At 36.9% G+C, this 13,949-nt stretch overlaps 1 protein-coding gene across 6 annotated transcripts in view; it reads right to left on the minus strand.

The window, feature by feature from the left end:
• Arhgef28 (Rho guanine nucleotide exchange factor 28) overlaps positions 1–13,949 on the minus strand; it is a 291,621-nt gene that overhangs the window by 243,757 nt on the left and 33,915 nt on the right. For all 6 annotated transcript variants that reach the window (XM_078043571.1, XM_078043579.1, XM_078043576.1 and 3 more), the window contains exon 2: positions 1,444–1,487. In XM_078043571.1, coding sequence (XP_077899697.1) covers positions 1,444–1,476 — 33 coding nt within the window. In that variant the 5' untranslated portion in view covers positions 1,477–1,487. The remainder of the gene's footprint in view (positions 1–1,443; positions 1,488–13,949) is intronic.

Genomic DNA, 13,949 nt, shown 5'->3' on the forward strand with positions numbered 1-13,949 from the left:
AATTAAACCACTGTGACCAAGGTCACAATTGCATTGATAAAGAATCTGCTAAGATGCACAGTGAATGTAAGAACACCTCAATTTCAAAAGTAAAATGGGGGGAAAGCTAACCCCTTAGAATTGATAATATATTAATTTTTAATAATAAGTATATGCCATGACAGCTCATTTTCCTAAACACTTTTCATCTTATTCTAATCAGTATATTGTTTAATAATTAGAAAAACTTGTGCATTTTTATTTTGTTTGTTTAAATGTCTTCTTTCCTTGGACATTGTGTACTGCCTCTCCCCCCAATCTGACCCTAATCTAGTAGGTCTCTGTTCAAACTAGCTTCACCAGGATTGATCAACTACAGAGTTATATATCATGATTAGGTTCAGGATCATTCATTTTGAAGTAGGGGAGTAGGGTGAAATGAATATAGCAAGGAGAAAGAAAGCATGCACACACAAAGGAACAGTAAGACTTGGTAGTACTTTACAATTTAGCCTTGGGCCAGTCTTTTTTTAATCTTTAATTATGGCTGAGCCAGAATACCTTTTATAGCCTGCAAATCACAATCTAGAGAGAAAACTGCAGACCACTGGGTAACCCAGAAGGCAGCGCTTTTTATTATTCTGAAACCCATTTATTTTATTATCTTTTCTTCCTCCAGGGGATGGAGTGACCTGTACAGTGGGTATGGAAGAAGAGAGAGAAGATAGCAGGAAATGGGGAAGGGAAGGAGGGGTCCATGTTAGCTGGGAGGTGAAATGTGGGAAGTGGATGAATATATTTTCATCAATTGAGGTTTTTTAATTTATTCCAGTTCCTTAATATTTTGTTTCAAAGCACTGTTCCCCCACATGTCCCCACTCCCCTGCCCAGGCCCAGCCCCCACCAACACAGCTTCCCAAAGAAGGACAGACAAGACTATCTGCCATTTTGTGCGTGAAGAGAAAATCAGTTCACTTCCCTATTGTACCCAGGAACTGTTCTCAAAAACAGAATCCTCCTTCTACCCTTCTACATTAGAAGAAATGCCTAACTAAGAATTTCACTAGGCATTTGAATTTCTATTTCATAATTTTAGCTGACACAATTATCACCAAACCATCCCCCAAAAGACACACACAGAAACATTTTTTACTCTTATCATAAAATAATGTTCTCAAAAATCACCCATGTACATGAACTGAGTGCTTCTGAATCCAGAAACCATACAATTAAAGAAAAAAATTACTATGAAGGAAATCTAACTAAAACGCAGACTTTGGAAACAGGAGCCAACCAGTTTTAAAAGGCTCCATGCAAATACTTGAAGTAGACAGTAATGCTCAGTGTGTTGTTTTTAAAAAGCCCAACTCAATAGCAAGTAAAACATTTCTCTCCACTTCAGTCACGTGGTTCTGAATGAAGAAAGGGCCACTTGGACCTGAAGCCCAAAGCTTAGGGACTTACATAAAGAGGTACTTCACTGCAGCTCAACTCCATGGCTTCTGCATCTGCAATGACAACAAACAAGAGCTGTTATCGCAGGAGGCCCGATGTAACCAGTCAGCAGAGCTCCCTTTGGCCCACTGTTGAGTTATCAACATCCTGGAGGGAGGAGTAAATTCATTGGAAAACTGCAGAGACTTTATGAAAGAAGAGAGAAAAAGTGAGGGGTTTAGCTCAGTGGGAGGCCCTGAGTTTGATTCTCAGGATGTGAGACAGAGAGAGAGAAGAAAGGAATGAGATGCTATCCATATATTTTCCCTCGGAAGACAATATGACTTTTCCTCAAAAAAGTAAACATACAATAAGCATATGATACCATAATTTTACCTCTAAGTTGTATGAAGTACCAAAAGAATTGAAAGCAGGGACCTAGATATTTGACACCCATGTTCATAGCAGCACAGTTCACCATAGCCCCAGGAGAAACAACCCTAATGTCATTAACTGAAAAATGGATGATCAAAATGCGGCATACATATGCCATGGGATATTATTCAGCCTTGAAAAGGAATAAAATTCTGACAACATGGATGTTATACTAAGTGAAATAAGCCAATCACAAGAGAACAAATAGCACCTAATTCCATTTGTACAGGCAAATTCATAGAGATGGAAGGTAGAATGGAGGTTGGCAGGAGCTTGGCTTATTGTTCAATGGATGCAGAGTTTCCATTTGGGAAGATTAAAATGTCTCGCAGATGCATCGTGATGGTGGTTGCACGACAGTTTGGAATTGTATACTCAAAAGTGGATCAGATGGTAAACTTATCTAAGTTTCACCACAATAAAAAACACAGTAAGTTCATTACAGTACATGTAGTATTTATGAAGCAACATAGAAATAATTTTAATTTAAATATACACACATATATCTCTACTCCACCTTTATTCTTTCATAATATTTTCCCCACATAAGGAAAACCTATGACCTCAGGCATTATCCCACGGGCTGCTCCCAGAATACGAATATTTCAGAAAGCCAAGAAAGGGAACAGAAGCACCTTGAAAGTTTTGCCTTAGTTTATCATTTGACTCATAGGCCACATCAAGATCAGATCTATGTCTGTGCAGATGAAGCAGAAGATGTAGTAACAACTCGGTTCTAGTTTCCTCTCTTTCACAGATACAAGAGATTCCAGCCACAGGATCCTAGTGGAGGCATGCAGTTCACTGTCAAGCTAACCAACTTCTTTGCTGGTTGTGTGCCCTACATCTGCCTCTGCAGGTGCTGCCCTGCAGAGTCTATGGACAGACATCTATAAGCAAAATGTGGACTACATGTACAGTGGAATATTATTCATAGTGAGGATGAAGCTTAACATCATCCTAAGTGAATGAGACAGAACAAATACTGCATGATTCCAGTCGTATGAAGTATCAAAAGTACAGTCAGACTCAGAAACTGGATGTCGAATGGTGGTTACCAGGAGGGAAAGGAGACTTTATTATTTAATGGATTTTAATGGATATGGAGTTTTAGTTTTCTGCACTAGGAGAAGTGTTCTTGGGATAAACGAGGGCAATTGTTGCACAATAACATGAATGTACTTAACACTATTGAACCGTTCACCGAAAAATGGTTCAGATGGTAAATTGTTATGTTTATTCGGCCACAATTAAAAACTAAAAATAATTTTTGAATAACTGCCAGAAACTGGCTTCCTGATTAGAAAAAAATAAAACAAAACAAAAAAGACGTGGCATCGCTCATTGAACGACAACTATGGGTCAGGCGACCACAAAGTGGTCCAGCCCTCAAGAAGTTTCAGGCAAAGAAACAACAGCAAAGAGATCAGGACAAAGTGAAGGGCAGGCTGGGTGAGGATTCTGAGCACCACACACAGGGGACTCGCTGCCTCTTCACTGCGGCTCCCCACTCCAGTCACATTCCTGCCTATTCCCCGACTTTGAAGCCCAGGTTCTCTGGGTCCCAGGCCACAGTCCCACTGCAGTACTTTGGGGACTTGATTTAAGAAGGCAGACACATGGCATTTAGTATAGCAATTCCCAGAGGATGCACTTGGCAAGGAAGAAAATAGGAAAAGCTCACTTTCTATTTATTTTGTCTGAAACCACTTATATTGAGTTTTACTAATACTTCGTAGGCATTGCTGGCATGGTAGCCTCTAATATCACAAGCTATATTCCATGAGTCATCTTGACGGGCAACAGAGGTTCACACAAGGTCAAGGGCTTGACGACAGCTCCCATTTCTAACATGTTATGCCCTGGGGAGGTGTACATGGACCCACTCAAATGAGCTTCTGAATGATAATCACCAATTTATAATGAACTCACTTTACAGACCATACCAATGGCTTCAAAAGGTTGGGAAAGAAGCTTCAAAATAAAGATAACCTAACAAGAATATGATAAAATATTCCTAATATGAATTCTCAGTATGAATTGTTTGCCAAACACACTATGAAATAAAAATGACCAACCCAAGAGCACTGATAAGTTGATAACCTCAAATTCTAACTTATCAAGAAAGCATTTAAAGTATGAATCTATATCCACCAACATTGACCATGAATGACCTCCACTCTAAATATCTGCTGCACCTCAAGATAGTAACAATTTTTTCTTCTGTTTACAGTCATGCCATATTCAATTCCAATCCTTTACAAAATTTCACCAATGATAAAACTAGAAGACTTTTTTAATATTGTTATTTAGTAGGAAAATAAATGCATTACATAGTAACTACAGTGATTTTTAAATGACATAAATAATACACAAAAATAAAGCAAAAAATGCATTCCTCTCTGAATAAAACTGTTCTAGATTCTGCTAGATATTTTAAGAAACAACTATATTCAGCAAATTAAATTGTGTGAGATGATTTCTATACACTTAGATATGAGTACAGATGTTTCCCACAACTCAGCTTACACAATTTGCTAGATTTTGCCTGATTATAAAGTATACCAAAAAATGTTTTTGGTAAGAAGATGCCTTTTAATTAATAATAATGTCCTATAAGAAAACTGTAAGTATAACCACTAATAAGGCAGCTACTCTGATAAGAAGTTTTAAAGCATTACACATGAGATTCATTCACTTTGTCAGACATAGGCAAGATATTGCAATGAATACATTGAAGACAAAAACACATAGAAATCAGCAGGATGCTAGCCAGTCCATATGGTTAACTATAGAAATAAGAGCTTCATTGTGGTTATATCGTGACCATTTTTGTAATGAGATAGGATGTAATTAAAAAAAAATTTTACTACCTTGAGGTACTTTGGTAATGTTGTGGCAAAAGATTTTTTAAGTTGTCAAACTTAACACATACTACATAATTTTCCCTTATAAAAACAGAAAAATTCCAAACTTGCTAAGATTTCTGAGATGGAAAGTGACTGTTTATATCAGGTGCTTTTTAAAGAACATGCTTTTTTTCCAGATAAGTAGACTGTCCCTTCAAGAAGGGAATATATTTTAATAAATGAAAAAGAAAATGCATTTCAAAAGATTATAGATGTTGCATGCCACAGTGAGAACATTTTGAAATAGAGTAATTGCACACATGTTCGTTGTTATGTGATTTTGTTGCAATAACTTTTTTAAGTTTGCCACCTCTAGTAGCCCTCACATCTGCATTCTGTAAATTGTTGGAAAAAGAGCTTTCTAGTCTATTTTTTTTAATATTCCAAAGGGAACATTTCAAGCATTTTTTTTCTTTCCTTAATGCAACAACTTCTAATTAGTTTGCAGAAGGATGGGTTTCCATCAGAGAAGATGAGAATTTATTTACCAGCTACATCTAAACAAGAAACTTTTGCATAAAAGGTAAATACAATTGAAACATAAGTCCCTTATAAATTTGTGTGTGCAGCCAGAAGAGCATGTCTACTAGAATCCATGCATCCAAGTGAAGTATCCTCTTCAGCCATAAAACATTTTAAAACCAACTTCAGAGTAAACAGTAATGAGAACCAGACATTCAAGTGGGACTCTTGCAGAGTATTAAAATGATTAAACCAAAGTTTACAAAAATAATGGCAAGTATTCATCATATTACTATCACTGGCATTTTATATATTTTACATATTAGAAAACAAAAAGGGTTTATTAATAGAAAAAAATTTACTGTCATGTTTGATATTCATAATTTTTCCACTTTGTGTATGCTTTGGAATACACATTGTTAGGCTAATATGGTTTATAAATACATTAAATGAGATACGTGTGTGTTTGCTTATTTAATAAGGGAACATGGCAACAACGTTTTGAGGATCTGCTCCTAAAAAGTAGACCTTTTCCCCTCCTCCTCAGGCCATGGGTACTGTTCTCTTCCTTTAGAAGAATTAAGCATGACCTATGGAGTGTGGCAAGCTCCAGGAACTAGTTCTCTATTTACATGGTGAGAAGGCACATGTCAAATGGAGTCTCATGCAAATTCCAACATGGCACAGCTTGAAGAAGAATCTGGTTTCTCCAGAGTCTTGTCAGTCAGCACAAATTGTAACATTTGAATTGTAACATGATCTCAGCCCAAAAGTGAACCATCCAGGGCCAATAATGCCTTATATTTAATAACTCATATCTTATTATTCCTGTGTACTCTGCCTTTGCCATTTTCAGTATAGAAATTTTAAAACCATTCTGAGCAGCAAGTATTGTGTGTGTGTGTGTGTGTGTTTTTACCCTAGAAAAAACAAAAACTAAAATATGTGCCATTATTTTTTTCAATGTTGGTTTAGTCATTCTAAAACTTTGTAACACTTCAACTTGAATGTCTGGTTTTTATTACTGTTTTTACTTTGAAATTGGTTTTAAAATGTTTCATAGCTGAAAAAAAATATTTCACTCTTGATACATAAATTCGAATAGAAGTAATGCATGTCTTCAACCCCACTCCCAATCCTTCTAAAACCCGTATCAAAATACTACCAATTTTGCAGAATTTTAATGAAAATTGGAAATGACAAAATTTTAAATGCCATTTACATAGCAAATGTGGGAAGACTTTGCCATTTGTTGTAGAAAAAAAATAATTTGGGGAAAATATATAATACACCAACATAACTATAAACCTCAAATTGAATATTTTAAGTATTTATATTCTCATATGGATTTTCCCCAAACTGATTCCTACACAGTAAAGAGCAGTAAGTTCTATGTTCCCTTGCACAGTTGTATAGCTGAACTATGTTGTGTCTCCTTTACCTAAAGTTTAATAATCAAACAAATTTTTGTTTGCCAGGCAAGTTTCAACTGCCTAAGTTCTTCATAAGGTCTAGTTTTTTCACTGTATAAATGTCATCCTCTGTGCTTCATTTTATTCCCTAATGTTTGACTTTTCCACCTGTGATTCTAAGTTTTTCACACTCAAGCACTTCTAAAAGAATTGCACTACATTTTCCAAAAATATTTCTTGGGAAAGTAAATGCCAAAATATTTGCAAAGTCTTGCTGGCAGATATTAGGGAACAATTTGGGCCTTAGTAGGTTACCATAGTTTTTAAGTTTTTTCCCAAAAGGGGAAAAACATCTTATGAAAAGAATATCAAGACACATATTTTAGGCATACATTATAAGGAATATATAATATTCTAATGCCTGTGACAGCTAGTTATCACTAAAGAAAAATATTAGAGCCTTTTAAACAGGCTGATTTGTTTTAAAGAGCAAAGCAAATGTAACATTCAACTTATAAGAAAAAATCAATTCTTGACTTTATGAAATTTGGGGTTTCGCATGTTTGTGCATCTAAATGAAATATTCTAAGACATATTGAATTTGGTTTTTGAACATACTAATACTCGATTACATGACTTTTATAAAACCAATTAACAGGTGATACACAAAGAATACTTATCATCATTAATAATTACCTTTTGGAAACATAAAGATTCAGTAATATGCTAAATATTTCATAATTGTCAACTCAAATCCTCCTAGCAGCCTTGAACAAAATACATAGGAAGACCTTGTTGCACGAATATTCACGTTTAATTCCCTGTATTCAAGGTTACATAAGAAGTGAAAGCAACCTAAATTATTTTTTTAAATGAACTGGTCATTTATAAAATTAAGCCCCAGATAAGCAATGCTCTCCCCATTCATACACTGCCTTATTCCTCCAATTAATTCTATCATCTATCTACCAGCTTACATCCTTATAGAGAAACAAATTGTTTTGTAGTTTGTTTTCTCTTGTTTGTTTGCTTTGGTCTTGGTATGGTGACCAACTGATGTAAATAAAATACAAATCAGTTTAAAATAAAACTGAAAATGTTTTTTTAAAGCATAAAATTTTTGCAAAGTTGGAAATAGTGTTATTGAAGAACTGACTAAACTATACATGAAGTTATTGATCCATGAGAATGTGGCAGAGACCCATTAACAAGTGAAAAGGGGGGGGGAATCATGAGAAGACAAGAGCTTCAAATATAATAATTTCAGTATTAAAGGAATAAGAGTACCTCTCCCCACCATGAGGAAATGGAAGCTCTTGAGTAAAAATTACTGTCACAATTGTGCTTTGAAAATCAAATGTAATGCATGCTGGGGGTGTAACTCAGGATTAGAGCTCTTGCCTTGCATGTTTGAGGCCCTGGGTTGGATGCCCAGTACCAATGATAATCAAAATTATTATTGTTGTTATTATTATTTTAAAATGTGGCAGCATAGATGTTATGGTTTATAAGAAAAATTCCCAATCTCCTTCCCCAATTAATTACATGCACACACGTGTGCATACTCGAGTGTGCGCGCACACACACACACACACACACACACACACACAATTCACTTTCTGTTCATTCTTAGAATTAGCTCAGAATTGAAAATTCCAACATGCCTAATGTCACATATTTAGAAATGTTGGAACTGTTATTCAGACACAACACATAACTGGGAGATAAAGCCAAGTCTCAGTAAAACCCTTTGATGCCAACACAATGGAAATCAGCAAAGAGAGAGAGAAAGAGCATTTTAGAAATAAACCTACCACTGAATAGCCAATGATATCTATAGACCTGATTCAGACCAGAGATATCTATCTGAATTATACAATCCGAAGCAGCTTTGAGTGAAAATGTTGAATTATTTGGTAAGCTCAATGAAGAGATGTCTAAAGATTAGAAAGGAAACACCACTAACTATTCAACAGGATCTCATTAATTCTGTCTAATGAAGGCTGAGTAGTGGGGAGGAAGAAGGGGAGCTAGTCAGTTTGAAATGGTGCAGCCTAAATTAAAGGATGTTTATAAAGTACAAAGAGGAGCATGAGTTGGCTGCTAACAAAATGTTCTGCCAAGCCTGTCTCACTCATTTGTATTTCTCAGGATATATTTGCACATAGACAAAGTGATTATCACTAAGCCTTTTAAAAAGGCTTTTTCCAAATCTATTGAACATCTTCTTTACAATTTTACTTCTGCTGTGAGTCTGTTTCATGTATTGTTCATAGTCAGTGCAAAGCTCAATTACCATTCATGTATCTTGGACAAGATACAACCTATCAAAGTGACTATTTGTTCATTAGCAATAAATCTCTAAAGTCCCTCCTTGATGTCCAAAAGTCAATTCACAGTCATGTACACTGTGCAAAGCATCATGTAGGCTGCTTGGGAGAGGTATTAAAATATATCGCATGCTACAGCTATCATCGCTGGGTTCACAGTCTAGTTGGGATGATAAGGTCTACATCCAGGAGAAGCCAGAGAGGGGAAGGAGAGAGGCAACTGAAATTGCAGAATGTGGTAGAGGAAGGCAAGCATGAAGGGAGAGAGGAGTTCTCTAAATGGAATGTGCTCAGCATTGGGACAGACATGAATGCAGACGTGAAGTCTATGTTTATATCCAACCCATCCTTAAAAGACACAGGCTACATCTGTGACGAAAGAGAACAAACTGATAGGGAACAAGGGTATTGTGCCACCCATCTAACAATGACACTCCTAATTACACACCACCTGTTAATCAGAATTTACAGCATATATTCCAGCATTCCCATGTGCTTCCCTTTTGCTTTCCCCTCATAATGGAATACATTCCCAAGTTCAGTGAAAGCCCAGCTTGTATTGAGGATTCCATGCTTGGGCATTGTGAATGATCATATCAAATTTAGCAGACCCATGATTCTTCACCAATACCTTATTTTTGTTGTCTTACTTTCCATCCATTTTAATAAAGTTAGATTAAGAAAAATAATAAATCACACAAACAAGAGAGTCCTGGATAATAAAACTGAACTGGTAGGTAGGAAAGTTCCAAAGTTCATTCATTTCTGATGCCTAAATATTTGAATCCAATGTAAGAAAGATGGTTTTTTGTGGTGCTGTTCAGTCTACAAAAATTTAGAATAGCAACTTGGCAACATCTTCCAGACAGACCAAGGAATGTATTACTGAGAAAAGGGCACTTGAGCTGGGCCCTAGCCTGGTAAGAAGCATGCTCAACTTGCTCTTATTTTGTAAACCGCAGGGCTTCCCACTTCTCACTTTGACAAGGGGAAGTAATCCCAGATAGGACTCCACTCTCCTGGAGTCCTATCTGGGATTACTAGAAATTAATACAATATTAATTCAGCCATGAGATCATAAATTATAGTCCATGGAGGGCTTGAGAGAGCCCATGAGCTCTATGAAATGAGACAGAAAAATCTGTGCAAGTGAATTTTCATAACAAGTTTATAGTTTTCATCAGATTCTTAAAGGATCACTACACCTGAAAAAAGCTAAGAACTATTTTTTAATCATGTTAGACAACAAAATTAAAAATTTGTGCTCTGTAAGAGACCATGTGAGGAGAATGAAAGGACATGTTACAGTCTAGGAGAAAATGTTTACAAACCACATATTCAACAAAGAACCCTCCAACAGCCCAATTAGAAAAACTGACAAAATTAAGAACAGATGTTTTGAACAAGAGGACATAACGATGGCAAATAAATACATGGGTAGATGTTCAAATCATTAGCTATTTGGGAGAGGCAAATTAAAATCATAGCTATCAATACATATCATTCATTATGGTTAAAAAAAAAGTGACATTTCCACATGCCAAAGGGGATGTGGATGTACTGGAAATTCACACACTGCTAGTGGGAATGCAAAATGATACAGCCACTCTGGAGAAGTTTGTTCCTTAAAAACTAAATACACAATTCATGCCAGTAATTGTGCTAGTGGCTATTTTCCCTCCAGAGAAATAAAAACTTATAGTCACGTAAAAAACTGGATGTAAACATTAACAGCAGCCTTATCCGTAATAACCAAAAGCTAGAATCTATCAAGCTGTGCTTCAACAGGTTGATGGTTAAATCCTGGTACGTAAACACATACTACAGAAAAACGTCCATACCACAGTAGTGTATAGTGGGCCCTCATTCCACATCCATGGGTTTCTCCAACTGCAGATTGGAAAGGTAGCGAGGCCTAGGATGAGTGCGTCTGTGTTGAACATGTACAGATTTTTGTCTTGGCACTATTCCCTTAATAACACGAATATAACAACTATTTACATAGCACTTGTATTGTGTTAGTCAAGTATAAGTAATCAAGAGATGACCTGGAGCATATGGAAGCATAGGCTATACAAAATACCACCATTTTAAATAAAGAACTCAAGCATCCTTGGATTCCTGGGACCAATCCCCACAGATAACAAGGGTGACTATATATTAATCAATAAAAAAGAGCAAACTGCAGATACATATAATAACATGAATAAAACTTCAGAAAATTTTGCTATGCAAAAAAATGCCAACCCCCAAAAGGTTACAAACTATACAGTTCCATAGAAGCGGCTTCTCAACCAGAAGAATGTGATTTTTCTTCCAGAACTCAAAACCTACCTCCTTTCCCCACCCAGGCTTTATATAGTTTTTACAGGGATGAAAAATTACTTCCTTGAGTCGATTAAAATTAAGGTATTGTTTGGGCTGGGGTTGTGGGCTCAGTGGTAGAGTATTTACCTAGCATGTGTAAGTCAATGGGCTCAATCCTCAGCACCACATAAAAAAATTTTAAAAAAAAATATTGTGTCCCCCTAGAACTAAAAACTAAATGTTAAAAAAATAAGGTATTGTTAAATTGGCATAGCTAATTATTATATTCAATTCTAAACTATAAAATAAGTGGACAAAAGTAAAGACCTAGAGAAAGAGCTCCAGAAAGAGAGTAGAATAACACTTTAACATTTAGAAATATGACTTTTATACAAAGATTTAAAGAATTGAGATTTAACCTTAGAAATATGACTAAGTCTCTAAAGTTTAATTTAGCTCAACAAATTACGTAGTGCAAAACCAATGCTATCCATAGGTTTTGCACTACGTAATTTTTTTTAAAATGGTGTAAAAGTTTCTTCCTTTAAGTCCCTTTAAAACTACATGAAAAACAAGGACACACAGATGTGAAGTAGATAAATAATGACCTGAAGGAAGAGATGTATACCAAGGATAATATAAACATTCACTTGCTTTACAAATATTTACTGGGTGCCTATTATATACTAGATCCTTGGGGATGCAAAGATAAAACCTGTACTAGAGGAACTGCCCGCCCGATGAGAGAGAGAAGGAAATAATGAAAATACAAAATGTGCTGGGGATCAGCGAGAATGGGGAGGCAGAAATGCTCAACTGTATCAGCAGCCGCGGAGGTCGGAGGTACGGCTTCCCAAGTAGATGAAGCCTCAGCTGAGTTTTAAAGAACGCACTGGTTTTTAACTAGGGACATCCTACCCAGAGAGGGCTTGGGAAATGGGGGTAGGCAGCTTCTGTGCTTGTCATAGTGACTGGGGTTGGTGGGGTGAGGGAAGAGGAGGAGGAAGGGAGCTGCTATTAGCATTCAATGCCCAGGAACCAAGTATGCCAAGCATCCTTTCCCGTCAGATCAATCCTGCACAAAGGACTGTCCCACCCCAAACGCCAACAGTGGCTCCTGTTGAGGATCATTGAGGTACATGGTATTGTTGCCAAGTAAGCTGAGAAACAGGAGAACAGTTCAATTGGAAGAATCAGACACAGCTCCATGGAAGCATAAAAGATCTGTTCATGATGCTACAGAGATCTCCAGGCCTGCTGAAGAATGTGTGTATGGGGTGGTGATAGAAAGGAGATGGAAACTTTTCCCACACCCCAATGATATGTCATACTAAATGATGTAAGTAGCTTTTTAAGCAGGGAGGCTGTGATGCAAATTGGGTCCTAGCGAGATCACAGTGGCCGCAAGCGCTGGACAATTCCCCAAGTACTGGACAAAGGGGACAGAGACTAAAGTCAGGGCAACCAGAAAAGAGACCACAGCTATCCTTCAGGTGCATCATGCATGAGAGCTGATTGAAAGCAATGTCTTAGGAAGGGCAAAGGTAAAGCCAAGACACACATAAGGTATAAAACAGACAGGCCTTGGTGTTACGCTAGATGTAGGCATGAGGACCAGGAGGAATCTAAGATGACTCCTTCCCTCCCAGTATGGGAAACTAGGTGGGTGGTGCCATCAACCAAAATAAGGAGAGTGGAAAGAAAAGCAGACAAGAGAAATAGATAAACAGTGAAACATTATTAGAGGAAGGAAATGAGATGAGATGATGGTGCCCAGGGTGGGTTGAAAACAAAAAATCTGGAGCTCCAGAAAGAGAGGTCTGGACTGGAGAATAAGATTTTGATTATATGGTACAAACTCTGACACTATTGGGAATAAATAACATGATAGAAGAGGTGGGTAATTGGAAATACAGAAAAGCTTATCTTAGAAACTTGGAGAAGTCCAAGAGAAAATTGGAGGAAGAGGAGTTTACAAAGACATCAAGAAAGAACCATCCATGAAATAGCAATCAGAGTTGACATTTCTTTAGCACTGTTCATTGCACTGGGCATAATCTGAGTGCTTTTTAATTCACCTGATATTAAACCATGTAGAAAAATGCTGATATTAACCCAGAGAGGCTAAGCACTTTGTTCAAGGTTACATAGCTAATATGGAAGAACCAGGATTTATTTTTTATATATGGTTTTCTTTTTTACTGATGCATTACAGTCGTGCATAATGGTAGAATGTGTTGTTATATATTCATACATGCACACAATATAACAATATACCTGGTCTAAAAGCCCTCCCCAGCACTTCTCCCCTTCCCTCCCCTCCTCCCACCCCCTGGTCCCCTTCCTCTGTTCTACTGATCTCCCTTGATTTTTCATGCAATTCCTTCCCAACACCACCACATCTGTCATTTCCTTTTTCCTCTCTAGCTTTCACATATGAAAGAAAACTTGGAACCAGGATTTAAACCAGTCTGCTCCAAATCCTTCCTTCCCAGCCATCTCTCTTTATTGCTATGATAGAAATTTAGGAGTATAATGTGACAAAATCCAAGAAAGGAGACAGATCCAAAAGAGAAAGAAGGCAGCAAACATGGTAACATAAATGAAGCAAATCAGAATGAGAAATGACCAGTGCTCATAGGCTCCTTGATGTGAGCAATTTCAGGCCCCCTCGTGTGATA

Source organism: Ictidomys tridecemlineatus, chromosome 1 (genome assembly GCF_052094955.1).
Source record: "Ictidomys tridecemlineatus isolate mIctTri1 chromosome 1, mIctTri1.hap1, whole genome shotgun sequence".
Classification (NCBI taxonomy): Eukaryota; Metazoa; Chordata; class Mammalia; order Rodentia; family Sciuridae; genus Ictidomys; species Ictidomys tridecemlineatus.